Source organism: Oreochromis aureus, linkage group 22, assembly GCF_013358895.1.
Source record: "Oreochromis aureus strain Israel breed Guangdong linkage group 22, ZZ_aureus, whole genome shotgun sequence".
NCBI classification, from domain to species: domain Eukaryota; kingdom Metazoa; phylum Chordata; class Actinopteri; order Cichliformes; family Cichlidae; genus Oreochromis; species Oreochromis aureus.
In genome coordinates, this window is record NC_052962.1 from 33,483,197 (window position 1) to 33,503,488 (window position 20,292).

At 42.6% G+C, this 20,292-nt stretch overlaps 1 protein-coding gene across 2 annotated transcripts; it reads right to left on the reverse strand.

Moving 5' to 3' along the window:
* Positions 1-2,272: 2,272 nt before the first annotated feature.
* LOC116315358 (major histocompatibility complex class I-related gene protein-like) lies at positions 2,273-19,938 on the reverse strand. Of its 2 annotated transcripts, none has more exons than XM_039605542.1 (6): positions 19,721-19,938; positions 18,842-19,108; positions 17,394-17,672; positions 5,392-5,718; positions 3,134-3,238; positions 2,273-2,981 (listed from the first exon to the last, which is right to left on the reverse strand). In XM_039605542.1, exons 1-5 carry the CDS (start codon positions 19,776-19,778, stop codon positions 3,138-3,140), a joined length of 1,032 nt encoding a protein of 343 aa, XP_039461476.1. In that variant the 5' UTR covers positions 19,779-19,938; the 3' UTR covers positions 2,273-2,981; positions 3,134-3,137. The 2 variants fall into 2 exon arrangements, with proteins under 2 accessions (XP_039461476.1, XP_039461475.1); XM_039605541.1 differs by having other exon boundaries at positions 3,134-3,241; positions 19,721-19,937.
* Between the last annotated feature and the right edge of the window lie 354 nt (positions 19,939-20,292).

Sequence of the window (20,292 nt, forward strand, 5' to 3'; positions counted from 1 at the left end):
AACCTGGTTTTGTGCAATACTTGCAAGGCTGTCCCAGAGGCTGTGGAGCTTTTCAGCTTGTTGGAGTGTGTGTATTCTTTCTTCAGCACCTCCCTAGTCAATCATCATAAGTTCATAAAGACTCAGGCAAAGCTTGGATTGACAAAAACTGAGCTTGTGCAACTTTCAAACACTCACTGGGCATGTCAGTTGCAATCAATCAGTGCAGTTCTTGAGACATTGCCAGCCATTTTGGAGTGCCTATCTGCAATTGGATCCCCCATAGCTGTTGGTCTCAGAGCAAAGCTCTACAAGTTCTCAGCAGTCTATGCACTACTGATGTTTCAGTTGATTCTTTCTGTAACCGAAGGACTCCACAAATTCCTGCAGAAAGAGACTTTAGACCTGGCAGAAGCTTTTATCTGTAAACAAGCTGTGTGTGACACACTTAAGGGCAAACACTCAGATGCATTTGGCTGCGTCAAACAATGGGTCAGAAAATACTTCACAGACTTGCAGTCATGTCTATTGAAAAAGACACGCTTCAACATCTGAGTCACAACATAGTGATTGACCGATTTGCCACTCTTAAAAACGGACGCTACTCTTTGATGCGTCCACCCACCAAGTAACTGGTGATTGCAGCCATAAAAATTATGTATTTTTTTATTTTCAGTTTTTTTTCTTGTTATTGATGCAGCAAACACATTTTCTCTGTTTTCTTGTTGTACTGTATTCTAAAACAGACGGAAATAAAGCAATAGATCAATTGGTGGCCTAGGATGTTTAATCAGTCCAAAAAAGTAGTAAAGCAATTTCTCAGTCCTTTTCTGTTTGTGAAATTTTGTGCTCATTCACTACATTCGTTCGTATCGTGTGCATCTCTTGGGGGCTAAGCCCCCCCTGTCCTTAAATCCTAGTGACGCCCCTGATGTCACTATATGTTCAGGGCGCTGTGTTTGTCTATGTGGTTTCAGTCTTTGAGAGTTAGGAGGTGAAGTCAAGAGCTTTATTAAAACACATCGTCAATGATCCTGGAATTGATTTTATGTATGGCTTAGTATTAATAAAAATCTCATCTAAATTCAGAAATAAACCACATTTCTTCATCTTTAACATATGATATGCTGCATAAAAAATCTGACAGAGCCTTTCACTCCTCCTCCTTATTTAGATTTTATTAACCTGATAAACCAGCCATCTTCTGCCATCATTGGTGAGATATACAGTCAAAGCAACATTTGAGTGTGACACAAATGATGTGTTTCATACAGTTTGTAGCTTCAGTCTTTGTGTTTTGTGTTTTTTTTTTAAACATGTTTTGACATGATATACAGGAACAATCAACAAGTAAACTTATTTTTACTCAAGGATCATCTCTCATATAGACTATTGTTTGACGTCCTGGTCACTTGCTTGTCCAACAACACTTAAAACTATTGAAAACATTTATAAAAGAAGTTTAAAACTACTTGACAAAAAAACGACTTCCCACCACCACTGTCATGTGTTAAAAAAACATAAATTACTGAACTTCAATAACTTAGTGAAACTTAAAACAGTGTGTTTAATATATAAAGTCTTACACTCCCTTGCTCCACCACCACTAAAGGAGTTCATTAGGCATAAAGAAAGCTCAGACAGGACCACTAGAGGTTAAAAAGGTTAAAAACTGGTTATGGATAAATCAAGTGTGTGATCATGTATAAGTTGTATAGTTTTAATGTTTTATTTGGGAATAGAATGATGTGTATGTGTGAGTTTGGTGATGGAGTTTTTATTATGAATGAATCTGGTATGTTTACATTCATGTAATTTTTTTACATTTATGTTCATTAACATGCACTGTCCTAAATAAATCAAATTAAATTAAATCATAAGCATTTCATAAGTTTCAAAGACTTTTGTAAATAAAATCACAAAGAATTACACTGTCAAAGCATTTGGCCATAACTGTACTCTGTTTCAAATGACCTGGCCTAAAAGAAACATACTGAAAAAAAGTAGAGCACTGAAGGCAAAAACTTGAAGAAAATCACATTTATAATGGGCAACGGAAGTGCAGATCCTTTAATACCAACCTGGGGTTCTAGATCAGCGGTCCCCAACCTTTTTTGCGCCACGGACCGGTTTATGCCCAACAATATTTTCATGGACCGACCTTTAAGGTGTCGCGGAAAAATACAACAAAATTAAACTAGTACCGGTACCGAAAAAAAGAAGATTTATTCATAACACACGTGAAAAGACTCAGGAAAACTGAGTTAACGATAAAAACGATAACAAAATAACGCTGAAAACCAATAAAACCCCTGAAAACCATACATTTCACACCTGAACCTCAACTCTCGCGGCCCAGTACCAAACGACTCACAGACCGGTACTGGTCCGAGGCCCGGGGGTTGGGGACCGCTGTTCTAGATAATGCAGGATAATGGATAGTGTAAACGGATAGCGTTAAAGGCTTTCAGAAGGGCTTCATGTTTGCAAAGTCATCCTAAAAAACTATTAAAGTGTTGTTAGACATTTAAGAAATTATATTAATGAAAAGAATAAAATGACCAGGTATCTTCTTTGCTCATAACTTCTTCAACTGAAGTCCTTATACTTATCTATACTCTGTGGTTTGCTGTACTTTGTTCATGTGGCGTCTTGATTCAATATCAGAGTTCAAACATGTTGACAGAAATTGTAGGTCAACAACACATTTTTTTAGGCTCACTGATCCTGAAATTACTTTTATATACATCAATAAAACACATTTTAAAAGAAGGTCTTGGACTTGAATCCAGTCTGGGGTCTTTCTGTGTGGCGTTTGGGCCTTTTCATCGTGTCCACCTGAGTTTTTTCTGGGCACTTCAGCTTCCTCCCACATCCCATTCCAAAGACATCCATGGGGTCAGTTGGCATTAATGCTTGTCTGTCTCTCTGTGTTATCTCTGTCCAGTGCTGCCTCTTGCTTTATTATGACACATGGCATAGGCTGCAGCCCCCCCGTCCCCCTGAAGTGGATAAGGAGAAGAAAATGGGTGTATAGATGTTTACTTTCAATGTACAATGTGTTTCTGCAATAAAAAAGGATTTCTAAATGCCAGATGAGTTCAGTTTTACAGTCTGTATCAGAGTGCCAGCTCTAATCATTTAGATCTCTTACCTTTTTACTTTTTGTAAACAACAAATCCAACAGCAGCCACAGAGAGAGCAACCACTGCAGCAACCACCGCAGCAATGACAGCAGTCATCGTGGCAGGGGGTGTGTCTACTAAGTAAAAAATAAAATTTAAAAAAGTACATTCAGTTCAGTTTTATTTACATAGCACCAAATCACAACAACAGTTGCCTAAGAACCCTATAATAATATCACACATCCATTCTATAGGTTTCATCTACACTACATATTTCAATGAAGCAGGACAAATGTACTAAAATTATATTACTACCTTTTTAACTCATTAGCAGGAGCTCTAGTTTTCACTTCTAATTGCATTCAGTAACATATGCCTCAGTGAAAAGCCATAAATAAACTGAGGATTTTATGAATTAGAGACACTGTTGAATTTTAAAATGTAGAAGTTCACTGTCAGAGTTACATGGTCTGAAGCGTGAACTTTAAAAAGGGTATTCTTACAATTTTTAACACCAGTAACACCTCACATACTCTGAATCTATGAAACAGGTATTACTTTATACAAACACCGGATTTATTTTTATTCTGTCCATAATTTATTCCCACAGTAACAGCTATTTTTCTTGGGGCGTGACAGAAAAATACTGGCGGCTGTAAATAGTATCGCTCAGACCCCTAGTAGATGCACTCAGGGTATCAATTTAAAAATCCTACATGATTTTCAAGATATATAACCTCTGAGCTTAACCTTGAGTTCAAGGGCACTGAGATTATAAATTGTCCAAGATTTGTAGTTGCTACACCTATGGTATCAATTTAAAAATCCTACATTGCTTCGTTCTCAAGTTAGTGCATCCACAAACTTGGGTGTCCATGTCTGCCCAGGAGGGTAGCAACAATACCCTATCAGCCTTTCACAGTTGAGGACTAAAAACAGGACAAAAAATTCAAACACCTTATCAGTGATCCCAGGGGCTATGTTGGACTGTCCCTTGGTAGGGTCTTCATAGCCAAATTGGTCCTAGGTGAAGTGCCAGATGAGGCCGGACCTTAGCTCATGGGTCCCGGGGGAGTGCAGCCAAAAGCCCTCCTGTAAGCCTACCACTCGCAGGAGAAATATATGTTGGCTACAATGTTTGTTGAGTGGCTGTCAGAGGTGGAGGACCTGGGGATCACTGGCCCAAGTGGAGGAGATTAAGTCAGTCAGGGTATTGTTCGCAAGTGAGGGGCGAGGGGAGTGAGAAATTGACAGATAAATTGGGGTGGCATCTGCAGTGATGCGGATGCTGTACCAGTCCATCATGGTGAAGAGAGAACTGAGCACCTATAGTTACAAGCTCTGGGTAATGACCAAAAGAATGAGATACAGATACAAGCGGCAGAAATTAGTGTCTGGCCTCTCCCTTAGAGATAGGACAGGGTGAGGAGGTCAGCCATTCAAGAGGGGCTCAGAGGAGAGCAGCTACTTGTCCACATCAAAAGGACCCAGCTGAGATAGTTTGGGTAAATGATTAGGATGCTTCTTGGCCACCTCCTGGGAGAGCTGTTCAAGGCATGTCTCACCAGATGGAGGCCCTAGGGCAGACCCAGGACAGCCTGGAGAGATTACATCTCTTGGCTGGCCTGGGAATGCCTCAGTGTTCCCCCATATAAGCTGGAGTGTGAGGCTGGGGAGAGGTCTGACTTTTCTGCTAGACCTTCTTAGGCTTTTATTGTTCTTCATTTTGTGTTTTATTCTATTATGTGTTTTGTTCTATTGTTGAGTGTCCTTAGGTGTGTTGAAAGCTGCTTTATAAATAAAATGTATCATCATTATTATTATTATTATTATTATTATTATTATTACTTTATTAGATAAGGGGAAGAAAGTGGATGGATGGACATTCAAACACCACATTATAGACAATTCACAGTTTTAGCAGTTAGAGCAAATAAATTAGTTGCTCTCATTTGATCATTACTTATTTTGTTTTTGCCCCTTTGGTTCTAGCCACGGATTTATGTAGTTTGAAGACAAATGTAGAAGTTCTAATATCACATTCAGGGTGGCATGAAATTCAAAACAAGTTTTCTTACTAATATCAACAGCAAGAGCTTATATTTACAATGAAAGTGAGAGAAAATGATTGTAATACACAATAATAAAAACAACAACAACATATTTTCCCTATTAAGACCTAAAAGAGTTATTTTCAACGTGACAGTTATGCCTCCTGGGATCCAATATAGGATAAACAAATAAAGTATTACATTAACAATATCAGCAAACCGAACGTTTCTCTCACCTCCATCATTGCAAGGTATTTTTTTTCCACATTTTGTACTGATCACTGTTTTGTCCAGTTTGGTGATGACATGCTCATCATTGGAGAGCTGAAACACACAGTCATATCTGCTCCAGTCTTCAGGTGTGACTGATGAAACATTCAGATCAATGCTACTCTGGAAGGTCCCATCATTGTTGGGGAGGATCTCTCCAGGATCCACACCTTCATGAATTTCCTCTCCATCTTTTTTCCAGAACATCACAGCTCTGTCAGGGTAGAAACCTGTAGCGTGGCAGATGATTTGAGAGGAGGGAGTCTTCTGAAGGAGAGACACTGAGGGAAGAACTGGAGAGACAGAGGGAGACAATGCAGGCAGAGGGAAGGAAGAAGTAATGATTAGAAAAGAAACCAAATGAGGATACAAAGAAAAACAAAGAAAATGAAATTCAGTAGGAAGAAATGTATAATGTACGTGTTAGATATAAAACACTGTAATACCAACAGAAAATAATTGTGAGTGATTGTCTGTGTAGGTTTTCAGTCTTCCAGGTCATGGTTGCCTATGAAGCTTGGAATCAGAATCAGAATCACGTGTATTGGCCAAGTATCCCTCTAAACATATAGAAGGAATTTGGTTCCGGTAGATGGCACAAAGAAAGCAACTGGACTTTAAGTTTCTTGTAAATGTTCTTGAAGCCAAATGGTGGAGATGTTTTGATGCATGCTCAATCATCCAGGTAAAAAAAATCCCAAAAAGTTTATTCTGTTCATCTGGACGTAGCATTTTTAGTAGGAGAAACATTTTGTCACTCATCCAAATGACTTCCACAGTTTCAGCTGACTGCAGATTTCCCCAACTTTATACCTTAAATGGCATAATGACTGAAACTACCACCACTGAATAATAATGGATTGCATTTGTATAGCGCTTTTCGAGACCCTCAAAGCACTTTACAATTCCACTATTCATTAACTCTCACAAACTGGTGGAGGCAAGCTACGTTTGTAGCCACAGCTGCCCTGGGGCAGACTGACAGAAGCGAGGCTGCCATATCGCGCCATCGGCCCCTCTGGCCAACACCAGTAGGCGGTAGGTGAAGTGTCTTGCCCAAGGACACAACGACCAAGACAGAGCTGGGGATTGAACTGGCAACTTTCCGGTTACAAGATGAGCGTCCCAACCACGATTGCACTAATGGACCATGAGGTCAGTTTCATGATCATTAATATGCTAATTGTCATGACCATTGATATGGGGCAAATAGTGGAGAGTTCCTAGGTACTTAAACCCCGTCCTTAAGATTGTCATTGACCAGCCATTGATTATGTTCCTCATCATGAGCCAAAGTGTAAATAAAAAAGCATGGGTCATTATTACCAGAGGTTTCGGATGAAAAAAGGGGGTGGCTTTCGACACCAACTGTCTGTCATCTACAATGTAGTTTGGATATCTCTTCCCAGGTGGTTTTCAGTAAGCCGGACCAGAGGAATGTCTACTATCTAGTCAGGATTCGAGGAGGGGATGAGTGGAAATTAGCCTTTAAGCTTGTGATGATATTTTGGATTAACCAATGCATCAGCTGTTTTTCGGGTCCTGGTTAACAACGTGTTACGGGACTTTATCAACCACTTTGTTTTTGTCTACTTGGACGACATCCTGATTTTCCCCACGTCAGTGTCAGAACACAAAAGCCATGTCAGGCATGTTTGGACACTGTCTTTTCTTGGTTACATCATTGAGCAGGGCAATCTTTGACCCGATCCTGTGAAGGTAAAGGCTGTAGAAGAGTGGCCCAAACCCACAACTCCAGCTCTTCCTTGGGTTCGCAAATTTCTACTGCAGTTTTATTAGGGACTTTAGTAAGATTGCTTCACCACTAACTCTGTTAACGTCTCCTATGGTTCCTTTTCAGTGGGATCAATGCTGGTGACCCAGCATTTTGTGTTGTTATTATTATCTGATGATTTGATATTTAGTTTCATTATGTATTCTGGTTCAGGGGTTTTCTTCCTGTGCCTCCCTTGGTGTGTGCCTAGTTATTCCTGTCTGTGTGCTCTGTTTCGTGTCCCTGAGTCTGTGTCTGTAAGTTCAATCTGTGGAGTTCCTGTTTTACTTTGAAGGTCTGTGTCACTTGTAATGTTATTTAGGATCAGCTGTACCTCCCTCCTGTTTGCCATTCCTCATTCCCCTCCATGTGTGTGCATATATACTATGTGTCTCGGTCGTTGTGTCCTTGGGCAAGACACTTCACCCGTTGTCTACTGGTGGTCAGAGGGCCCGGTGGCGCCAGTGTCCGGCAGCCTCGCCTCTGTCAGTGCGCCCCAGGGCAGCTGTGGCTACAATGTAGCTTGCCATTGCCAGTGTGTGAATGGGTGAATGACTGAATGTAGTGTAAAGCGCTTTGGGGTCCTTAGGGACTGAGTAAAGCGCTATACGAATGCAGGCCATTTACCATTTACCATACTATGTGTTTGCCTGTGCTGGTTGTCGGTCCGTCTGTGTAACTCAGTGTATCTCTGCGTCTCTCTGCTCTACATTCCCTGTGTCATCTCTGCTCATCTCTCCGCCTCCTAATGGTTTCAGGTAGGTTGTCAGGACTTCAGAGCAGCCAGCTATGATGAGTGTAAAGGACACTAGTTTTGTTTCTGGGACTGTTTATTCTCGGGTTGTGTGTTTTGTGACACAAGATAATGATGACTGTGGTTTCCCCATTTCACCTGTGAATAAAATCACAAGGACTGCCTTTAGTTAAAGGACTGTTTTTCACCTGCTTCACTTCTGTCAGTACAACCAGTACAGCCATCACACTGGTATTTTGTAGAATTGCCCTAAAACTGTTTCACTTGGGCCAAATCTTTCTGGTATATTAACAATAATAATAATAATAATAAATTTTATTTGGAAGCGCCTTTCAAGACACCCAAGGACACTTTACAATAGAATAGAACACATAATAGAACAATGACAAAATGAAGAACAATAAAAACAAAAGCACAAGATAGAATAAACAAGCAATACATCCTTCCCCAAGCTTTATACAATACTTCTCTTGACAGAACAGGTGTAACTTTTGTAATTCATTTTGATGTATGTTTGGGGTAATTGTCTTTGTAGAAGACCCATTTGCGCTCCACGAGTTCCTTCTGCAGCAAAACAGCCCCACAACATGATGCCACCACCCCCATACTTTGCAGTTGCGATGGAGTAATGACGCTTTAAAGCTTCCCCCTTTTTTTCTCCAAATATACACTTTATCATTGCCGAATGGTTTAATTTTTGTTTCGTCAGACCACAGGACATGTCACAAGAATTTAACATTTTTGTCCCCCCGTGCAGTTGGAAACTGTAGTTTGGCTTTTTTACGTTGGTTTTGAAGTAATGGCTTTCTCATCCCAGAGTAACCTTTCAGCTAATGGTGGTACAGGATTCGTTTTATGGTGGATAATGACACTGTCTTATCAGTTTCAGCCAGCATCTTCACAAGGTCTTTTGCTGTTGTCCCAGGGTTGATTTGCACATTTCGCAACAAAACTCTCTGTGATGCAAAATCTGTCTTCTTCTCAAGCAGTATGACGGTTGTGCATTCCCATATTTGTTATACTTGCATATTATTGTCTGAATAGATGAATGTGGGACCTCCAGGCATCTGGAAATTGCACCTAAAGATGAATCACACTTGTGGAGGGCCACAATTCTTTTTCTGATGTCTTGGATGATTTCTCTTGATTTTCCCATGATGTCAAAGAAAAAGGCTCTGTGTTTGGGGTGTGCCTTTATTTTCATCCACAGGTGTGTCACCAGTTAACTCAAAAGGACTCAATGAAACGATCAAAAGTTTCTTAATTTCAGTAATGAAGTAATGTAATGAAGCTTATGTGTAAATTCATTAAGGATGATCTGTAGGTAGTTATCTATTTGTTTCCAATGTGTATGTGACTAATCTAAGCTTTACATCACTTCCAGTTTCCTCACACTGTTAAGCTGATTGTCATGACAGGTCTAGACCAATTGTCTTTCTCCTGGCCTCCATCAGTCCAATCAGTCTTCACTCCTCGTACTTTAAATCTCACTGCGCATCTGTCATTTTCCCATGCAGATGGCTTAGTGCACAGGTGTCAAACTCCAGGCCTTGAGGGCCGGTGTCCTGCAGGTTTTAGATGTTTCCTTGATGATTCACAGCTGATTTAAATGGCTATATGACCTCCTCAATGGCTGTGTCCCAATTCAGGGTATGCACGCTTGAAGTACGCACACTACGCGTACTACGGACGGTGCGTACTACAAGTATGGGAAGTGCGGAAGTGAGAGGCTTGTGAAATGGGACGGTCTAGCCTTCATCGTGCTGTTCAGGTTGTCTAGCAACCATGATACTAACCGCGAGAAACGTGTCATACAGCATTGTGTGACAGAAATGAAGGAGAAAAAAATGTTCTGTTGGTCCTTCATTTTTGTCATGACATCACTTTGATTAGTTGAATATCTGAGGCTGAGACCACGGGACTGTAAAACATGATAGTTGGGCTTCATTTCTGTACTGAACAGTCATTTCAATATTAGTTAGTAAATAACAATCAGCTAATGTTCATGAGACTAAAATCATCTCACTGTGGTAATGTTGATATAATATGGACAATATTATATGTATTGTCAGATTATTATATATATATATATATATAGCACACAACACTAGAGGCCAACTCCAAGCCCATAGCACAAGTCACCATCAAGTGCGGGATCTACCAAGGAGATGCTCTGTCCCCACTGCTGTTCTGCATAGGCCTGAACCCCTCAGTGAGATCATTAACAAGACTGGCTACGGATACCGACACGGAACGGAGCGGTTGTCAGCCACCTCCTGTACATGGATGACATCAAGTTGTATGCCAAGAGTGAACGAGACATCGATTCACTGATACACACTACCAGGTTATACAGCAATGACATTGGAATGTCATTTGGGCTGGAGAAGTGTAGTCGGATGGTAACAAAGAGAGGGAAGGTAGTCAGAACTGAGGGGATTGAACTACCAGAAGGCAACATTGCAGACATAGAGGACAGTTACAAGTACCTGGGGATCCCACAGGCGAATGGGAACGATGAAGAGGCCGCTAGGAAAGCTGCAACCACCAAGTACCTGCAGAGGGTCAGGCAAGTCCTGAGGAGTCAGCTGAACGGTAAGAACAAGATCCGGGCCATCAACACCCACGCCCTGCCCGTGATCAGGTACCCTGCTGGGGTAATAGGCTGGCCAAAGAAGGAGATAGAAGCCACTGACATCAAGACAAGAAAGCTCCTTACCATGCATGGAGGGTTTCACCCCAAGTCTAGCACCCTGAGGTTGTACGCTAAGCGGAAGGAAGGGGCCGGGACTGGTGAGTGTCAGCACCACAGTCCAGGATGAGACAAGAAACATCCACGAATACATCACGAAGATGACCCCAACTGACAGTGTGCTCAGTGAATACCTCAGGCAGCAGAAACCCAAGAAAGAGGAGGAAGGCGAGGAACCATCATGGAAGGACAGGCCCCTGCACGGTATGTACCACCGGCAGATAGAGGAGGTGGCTGATATACAGAAATCCTACCAGTGGCTGGACAAAGCTGGACTGAAAGACAGCACAGAGGCACTAATCATGGCAGCACAAGAACAAGCTCTGAGTACAAGATCCATAGAGGCTGGGGTCTATCACACCAGGCAAGACCCCAGGTGCAGGCTGTGTAAAGATGCCCCAGAGACAATCCAGCACATAACAGCAGGGTGCAAGATGCTAGCAGGCAAGGCATACATGGAGCGCCATAACCAAGTGGCCGGCATAGTGTACAGGAACATCTGTGCCGAGTATAACCTGGAAGTCCCGAGGTCAAAATGGGAGATGCCCCCAAGGGTGGTGGAGAATGACCGAGCTAAGATCCTGTGGGACTTCCAGATGCAGACGGACAAAATGGTGGTGGCTAACCAACCGGACATAGTGGTGGTAGACAAACAGAAGAAGACGGCTGTAGTGATCGATGTAGCGGTTCCGAATGACAGCAATATCAGGAAGAAGGAACACGAGAAGCTGGAGAAATACCAAGGGCTCAGAGAAGAGCTCGAGAGGATGTGGAGGGTGAAGGTGACGGTGGTCCCCGTGGTAATCGGAGCACTAGGTGCGGTGACTCCCAAGCTAGGCGAGTGGCTCCAGCAGATCCCGGGAACAACATCGGAGATCTCTGTCCAGAAGAGCGCAGTCCTGGGAACAGCTAAGATACTGCGCAGGACCCTCAAGCTCCCAGGCCTCTGGTAGAGGACCCGAGCTTGAAGGATAAACCGCCCGCAGGGGCGTGCTGGGTGTTTTATATATATATATATATATATACATACACATATATATATATAGAAGTAGAGGCTTTAAAACCAAGTTACCGCTGAAAGTACAAACATCACTAATGTCACATAACTTTGCCGACATGTGGCCAACAGTAATGTTTTAATGTTCATAAACATTCGCACATAAATAAGTGACATAATATTCAGTACTTACTTTTGACAGTTCACTCTTCAGCCGCTCCCTTCTGCCGTATTTTATGGCAAAATTATCCACACCCACCGCTGCGCTATGAATTGTGGGATATATGGGACCACAAAGCGTGCAATCGACCACGCTTGATATTTGGGGAAATCGACGGGCGCATTTGGAGTATGCATTTGAAGTACACTTTGAATTGGGACAGCCGTCGTCACAAGTGGCAGTGACGTATTCGCACTTGAAATGCGTGCTTCAAGCGTGCATACCCTGAATTGGGACACAGCCAATGTGTCTTGAACTTCTCCAGAAGCCTGGTAATGAACTGATCACATGATTCAGGTGTGTTGACCTAGGGTGATATCTAAAACCTGCAGGACACCAGCCCTCGAGGCCTGGAGTTCGACACCCCTGGCTTAGTGCAACCCACCTCCTTCCCATCTCTGTCTCCCTTGTCACTCAGGCTCCATTCAAGGCTCTTCATCTCCACCACTAGCATCTAGATTCCGAGGGGTCCTGCCCTAATCCCTATCACCACTGGGATTCAACTCTGCTGTGATGGGCAGTTGGAGTCTAACCATCAAATACCTCAAACTGAATTCTGTACATCAATAAATCAGCCTACCTTTGTGAGTGTATTGGAACCAAAGGCTTCTCTTTCCCCATCAAATCTAAGCAGTAAAACCATAAAAAACAACATGTACACACTGACCTTTGGTGATTGCAGAAAGATTCAAATTCCTCACCAAGAAAACAGTGGATCTGTTGCCATGTTTGAATCACGGGGGCCTACTTCAGAGTAACTCTCAGCAAATTTCCAAGTGCTATAGATCATTATGGGCAAGCTTTGGTTAATGAATATGGGTGCTGATTATAACTTACTCAGGGTTGCTAGTGGGGTGCATCATCTAGGGGACAGCAGGGTAGACACTTTTAGATTGAGGTAGTTAGTTGCTGGTCGAATCATCAACACCATCAGCTTCAATCACTTTCTATTTTGGTACCTATAGTGATGATACCCCTAGGATCAGAGACTCTAAACCTTTGAACGGAGAGCCGGTCCAAATTTCTGTACAGAGATAACTGGGATCTGAACACATTTCAGAGTACATTTTAACACTGGGACTTGCTGTCTTTAAATGTAATGAGCTACAAAAATTGTGAAACTGATTTCATTATATTTAAAATTGTTATATTATCTACAACCACCCTTGCACATGATTTTCTTAATTTGAATAGGCATAATGTGTTCTTGTATTGGTTTTTTTTTGTACACAAGCCTCTCTTAGTAGAAGGGCTCTTCATCTCAATGAGTTCTTAATCATTTTTCTGCCCACACCATCACTGTTAATTTTAATTTTTCCTTATTTGTGTCTGAAAATATTATTGAATTTTTTTTAACTGAAATAATCAATAACACATTGTAGCAGATGTGTGTGGATCCAGCCTCTTCCAGAGTTACCTTCTTAAAATTATGTTTTGTCATACAACTGTATGTTACGGCCCTAGCTGGGCCTCCTGAAGCTGCCCTTGTGTGGGCGTGGTGTTTTTCTCCGCCTCCTCCTCTCTTGCTCCACCCTCTGTCTCTCTCTCTCTTCTTCTCTCTCCCCAGGACACAGCTGCTGCTCATTGGCCTCATTTACCACCTGGGCCCAGTCAGCAATCGCCTCTCTGAGGTTGTATAAGCTGGGGATGGACTGAATGTGGGAGAGTGGCTTTCTCTGGTGTCTCCGCGTTGCGTGTGGTGTGTGTGTGTTTCTCCTGCCTACGGTGTGGAGTGGTAGGAGCAGTGGGAGGTTTCTGGTGGGTTTCCTCTGTGCTGGTCAGTGTGTGTTTCCAGCCTAGGTGTGTAAAAAGGCCTGCTCTGTGTGTGTGTGTGTGTGACCAGCCCCACCGTGCGTGGCTCTTTGGCTCTTTGTGAGTAGTTCCTAATAGAGTGGTGGTTTTGTTTAGGTGATGGCAGCCCCTTTACTTTGTTTGGCCTGCCTAGTTATTGCTATTAGCAGCGTTGCTGTCTTTTTCTGTTGAAGCCTTATAGTTGTATTCTTTGTTGAAGTTATCACCATTCTCTTTAGGTTGACCTGTCGGCGTTATCATTAAAGCAGCGGTGCTGTCTCTTTCTGTTGTTACCATTTATGATTATTGAGTTAATTGATCAATAAAGACTTATTTTGTGTTAAATACCATTTGCCTGGCGTTCTTTTCATTTCACCCGGATCCAACTGTTACTGCCCCCCACCCTCATCGCCTAGCTTTCACGGGGGGACGTAACAAAGTGGGGGCTCGTCCGGGATCGGAATGAAAGGAGTTGAGCTAATTGCGATTGTGAACAGGTGTTTGTGTGTTGTGTGAGGGTCATTTGACTAGCTGCTGCTCTCCTGGCTAGAACAGGGAGTGTCTAGCTGAGCATTTGCTCTTCCTTCGACACTCGCTTTTTGTTTTGCCTTTTTATTTTCGAGCAAACCCGGTGGGGATTAATTCTCTGTTGGGGGTAGGCTTTTCGGTGCCTTCGGCACTTGATGATTTGCCTCGAGCCTGGTACGCTCCAGAAGCTAGGTGAGGCTAGATCTGAGTAGGCAGGACTGGGGGGAGTGCGGGTAAAATTCTAGTCAGTGGTTGGTTGACTTGACACAACATCTTCTTTCGCCTGGTTTTGGTTGTGTAGTGAAGTGAAGGTGTTGTGTGGCCCTTGAGTGGTTATTTTGTGTTTTGCAGGCCGTTTTGGGTTTTCATGGCCACTTTTGATATTTCTGGGTTTACGGCAGAGCCGCCGCTGTCCCTGCTGGATGTTTGTAGGAAGAGGGATCTACATGAGGTGGCAATATGTTACGGGATCAGTGTCTCCACTGGTCTCCATAAAAGCAGAGCTGAAAGCCGCTGGTGTCCGGGTTGTTGGAGAAGGGGTGGTTGTGATGCAAGAACCCCGAGCACGCCCGGTCCGGCTGGACCAAGTGCCGCGCCTCATGTTCCAAGCCAGGGCGTAGAACCGTCGGTGTCTACACCCGTGGGCCAGGGGCTGCCCGAGGGCGGGCCAATAACGCTGCCCGCTTTGATCCGCTTTCCACCCAGTCATCGGAGGGTTCTAAGCAGGATGCTAGGCTCAAAGTCCGTCCTGGCTCGCCTCCAGCTGGAAAAGGAGCAGCTCGAGAGAGAGTTCCAGCTGAAAAGGGAAATAGAGCTTAGGCGTTTGGACGCAGAACTGGCTAGGGCTAGGGAGGTCGAGCTAAAGAAGGTGGAGGCGGAGACTAAGGTCAAGGTGCGACAGCTGGAACTCCAGCAGGCCTCCTCCCCTCCTGTGGCGGCCTCTCTGTCACAGACAGAGGTGCAGTTTGATGTAGGCAGGAATAGTCGCCTGGTCCCTGTGTTTCGTGACACTGAGGTGGAGGTTTACTTTGAATCATTCGAGCGGATAGCAACAGCCTTGCGTTGGCCGCGGGATGCGTGGGCCATCCTGCTGCAGTGCAAGCTGGTGGGCAAGGCACAGGAGGTTTGTTCCTCGTTATCCACTGAGTGCAGTTTGGATTACGACAAACTAAAGAGCGCTATCCTGTTAGCCTACGAACTAGTCCCTGAGGCTTATAGGCAGCGATTTCGGGGGTTGAAAAAGGTGCAGGGTCAATCCTTCCTGGATTTCGCAAGGGAAAAGAGTGTGCTCTTTGACCGATGGTGTATGGCCTGTAAAGCTGCAGATCTAGTTTCGGTACGGGAGTTAATTCTCATTGAGGAATTTAAAAACTGCATCTCCGAGCGGATGGCAGTGTATCTGAGCGAACAGAAAGTCTCCACTTTGCAGCAGGCCGCGACACTGGCTGACGAGTTCGCACTTGTCCATAAAGCCAGTATCAGTAAGCAAGAGCGACGTGACACACTAGCGAAGGCTAGCGGTGCTAGTGGTGAGCAAGGCACAAGGGGGGAGGTGCCTATGCCTCGTCCCAGGTCAGACCGCAAGTGTTTTTTCTGTTTCAAGTCTGGCCATTTAATAGCTAATTGTGGGGCCTACAAACAGAAATGGTCAGTCTCGAGGGCTAGGATTGTGCCAGCTAACAATGCTAATACAGGCATGGTGGCAAGAGCCAAAACAAAGCTCTGTTTTTTCTGCCACAAACCTGGCCACCTGATTGCTCGCTGTCTGAAAGCCAAATCAAAGCGAAAACTATCTGCTGTCAAAACAGTGAACCGTGGTTCGCAGACAGACAAAGTTGCTAGTCCTAGGCCACAATTGGAGCGTAATGGCTCAGTGGTGCCATTTGGCCAATGTCAGAGGTCACCTAAGTATGAGAGGCCACCTGTTGGCAATCTGTCAGGTCCAGATGACCTGCAGTACGACACCTTGTGTACGACACAACCATTCAAACCTGCACCTGTGGCTAACCAGCATGCCCGTCGCCATGACCTAGCAATGAAGCGCCTGAACAGTGTTTCGGAAAGGCCTTCTAGCTATTTGCTGGGTTCTCCATGTGTGATGGCTCAAAGAACATCTGGCTGTCACTTGGGACACTATGTTGAGGGACTTGAGCCAACCCCATACAGTGTTTTCGACCCATCAAAAAGGTCTTGGCAGGGTATGCCTAACCGTCATTATGGTGCATGGTAGGTGATGTGTTTGAAAGTTGGGTAGGACATTCTGTGACAAGCCACTGGTTTGTATTTATGGGAGGGGGTGTTACGGCCCTAGCTGGGCCTCCTGAAGCTGCCCTTGTGTGGGCGTGGTGTTTTTCTCCGCCTCCTCCTCTCTTGCTCCACCCCTCTGTCTCTCTCTCACTTCTTCTCTCTCCCCAGGACACAGCTGCTGCTCATTGGCCCTCATTTACCACCTGGGCCCAGTCAGCAATCGCCTCTCTGAGGTTGTATAAGCTGGGGATGGACTGAATGTGGGAGAGTGGCTTTCTGGTGTCTCCGCGTTGCGTGTGGTGTGTGTGTGTTCTCCTGCCTACGGTGTGGAGTGGTAGGAGCAGTGGGAGAGGTTTCTGGTGGGTTTCCTCTGTGCTGGTCAGTGTGTGTTTCCAGCCTAGGTGTGTAAAAGGCCTGCTCTGTGTGTGTGTGTGTGTGACCAGCCCCACCGTGCGTGGCTCTTTGGCTCTTTGTGAGTAGTTCCTAATAGAGTGGTGGTTTTGCTTAGGTGATGGCAGCCCCTTTACTTTGTTTGGCCTGCCTAGTTATTGCTATTAGCAGCGTTGCTGTCTTTTTCTGTTGAAGCCTTATAGTTGTATTCTTTGTTGAAGTTATCACCATTCTCTTTAGGTTGACCTGTCGGCGTTATCATTAAAGCAGCGGTGCTGTCTCTTTCTGTTGTTACCATTTATGATTATTGAGTTAATTGATCAATAAAGACTTATTTTGTGTTAAATACCATTTGCCTGGCGTTCTTTTCATTTCACCCGGATCCAACTGTTACTGCCCCCCACCCTCATCGCCTAGCTTTCACGGGGGGACGTAACACTGTATTTCTTGGAATACTATGCAACACAAAATAAACATTTTTGTATCCATGAAACCGTACGAGGTTGTGTGACTACCTGTTCTCTGCAGGCAGCTTTTCCCATAGGACAAAAACTTCTTCATCCATTTTTGATAAATGTTAGTGAGAAGGTTTTCATTGTGTTTTGTTCTAACACTGTCAGCATCCCATCTTTGTTTAGTAATGGCAGCTTCTGGTTTCAGTGCGATCCACGTCAGTGTCTTCAGATCAAACTCAACAAAGTCTTCTCCGTTGTAACCGTACTGTAAAAATCCAGTCTCCTCTCCAGTTTTTTCATCCCATTCACAGCCTTCTCTCATCTGTAAAATGTGAACACCTGAAGAGAGAAACAAAGAAAATAAAGACAGTAATATATCATTTTAATATTGCATATTGTCATGGATGCACTGCATCATGGATTGGCAGGTAGGATGTGGACCCAAATGCACTCATGGGATATTGAGAGGAGAGCACAGGTACAAATTATAAGGCAGAGGAAGTAAATATAATAGAAGACAGTGAGAACAACAGTTACTAAATAAAACAAGAAGGCACAACTGAATGGGAGAAACAAGGGTTAAACTAACATAGAGGACTGAAAGTCTAAAGAAGGAACATAAGATAAGGTAAGATAAAATAAGATTAGTTAACCCTTTATTAGTCCCACACATGGGAAATGTGTTTGGTCACAGCAGAAAGTGAAAAGTACAAAGTTAAGAGCAGCAAAAATTAAGAAAAAACTATAGAATAAGATAAAATAGAATAACATACTATATAGGACATAATAAAACATTATATATTTCGCAGCCTCGCTGTTTCGCGGATTTTTTTGAGTGCAATTGTGCATGCTTTTTTTTTTTTTAACAAACTAAATACTAACTACAAAAATAATGAATAGTGAGACACAAATGATGAACTAAATATACACAAAGCCACAAAGGAGGCAAAAAGAATAAGTAATAAAAACAATTTTTCAAAACAAAATGCAAATATAGGCAATTGTCAAAATCAAAAAAACATTAACTCACAAAACTCAAAACCCAGGGACCATGACGCCATGTGTGAGGAACTACCTCTTCAGGGTTTATAACGTGCCCATGATCTGAATCTGACTCTCTAGCAACTTTTTGTTAAAATGATTTTGAAGGTGATGGAATTCTACAATGTGTAAAGTAGGCCTGGTGTGATTATTCAAGGTTAAAAGAAAAACAAGAGATAGAAACTGATTCAACTGACAAGTTATCATGAGTTAAGCTTTTAAAGGCAAAGTCTATTTCTAATTATTTTTTATGCAAGAGTAAAATTTAAAAAAGAACAATTATGTAAATATATATGTTTATGATCCTTTTTTGGAACTCTCACACTAACAAGGTTTATGACTCCATTTATGAACACAAAAATAAGACTTTAAAAATCTTTAACTGATAACTAACAAAATAATTTTATATCAATCAATTTCTTTTCGACTTATTGATTTAATTGATCTAAAAATATATAATACTGCACCTTCACTCTGGAACTGCTCCTCCAGACTAGAAATACGCCTTCCAAAGTTATTTGGCAGATTCACAAAACAGTAACGAGTGTACATCTCCAACAGCTCAGTGTCGTTTTCTAACATCTTCTTCACCCAGTCCTGTCTTAGTTCCAATATCTTGTTAATGCTGTCACAGTAACCCAGCTGAATGCCATCAAGCATCATAGCACCCATATACTCTGGGATGTTTGGGACTCCAGATGATGCAGTGACGAGAAGCTGCAGTGAGTGTTTCACTGTGGAATAAGCAATTTTTATAATGTTAAATGAAAGTAAATAAAACATTCAGAGAAAATGTCAGAAATATGATTGGTTCAGTATGATTCAGTTAGCATTATTGGCGCTGGAGTCAAAGGAAATCAGTCTAAAAGAGGACTATTTGATCGGTGATCAAGCAAAACAACAACACAATTAACCCATTCATTCCTAACCCATTCTTTTTACTCTGATGAAGATGTTTGACCAAATCTGCTCATCTGGTTTGCAGCTGTTTTGCATGCGTTTGTAACATCGACAATAAATTATTAAACCAACATCTATAAAACTGTGTGTATTCAGCCAAAAACCTTCTAAACACTTCTTCAACGGGGCAAATATGTTATGGCATGTAATATACCACGTTATATAGTAAAAACTTTGCTGACGACGATAATCAAACACAGCTGTAGTTTCCGTTATCACACAGTGAGTAATAAAAAAGGTATTCGTTTTGGTGAGGTTTTTATCCGCAGTTTTCCAGAAAATTAGCAATGAATTTTCGTGAAATTCAGGCTAAAAAGAGCTTTAAAGTAAAGCGAAAGTTGACGCCCTGCTCTGGGTCAGATGAGTTCAAAATATTTTCTTTTTACCTGCAGATGACGTGGAATAAAAAAAGAAGCAACACGAATAAAAACATATTATCCTCATCGTGATCCGTTAATTACTGCTAGAATAATTTTGCTGTTAGTCATCGCTAAGCGGTTCCATTTTAGAAACCCGTTAGGTTTTATGTACTGTACGTGTGAAAATGGCGTCTTCCTGTTGATTTCTTTCACAGTAAAAGTCCTCGAAATCAAGACTAGCATCCAGTGTTAAAAAAGAAAGAATGTGTTTTCCTTCTTTTTAAAACGGTAACATTTATCACATTCTCACGTGCTAATTCTGACCAATCGTAGCAGTCCATTTCACTCTTGTTGACCAGCACATTTGTAACCCTTTCGCATAGTGGTCACTACAGTGGACAGCTATTCAGCTGTTTTCTTTTCATAAACACAACACACAGTGTATATTATTCATTAGTTTGTCAAATTCATAAGTCAAAACATATGCTGTCCATTTAAGTTGACATGTAAAACACTCTTTGAAAAGTGCATGTTTAAAAAAAATCAAGTTCCAACATCTTTTTTTCATGCCTAAAGATGAATAAAAATACTTATGAAAA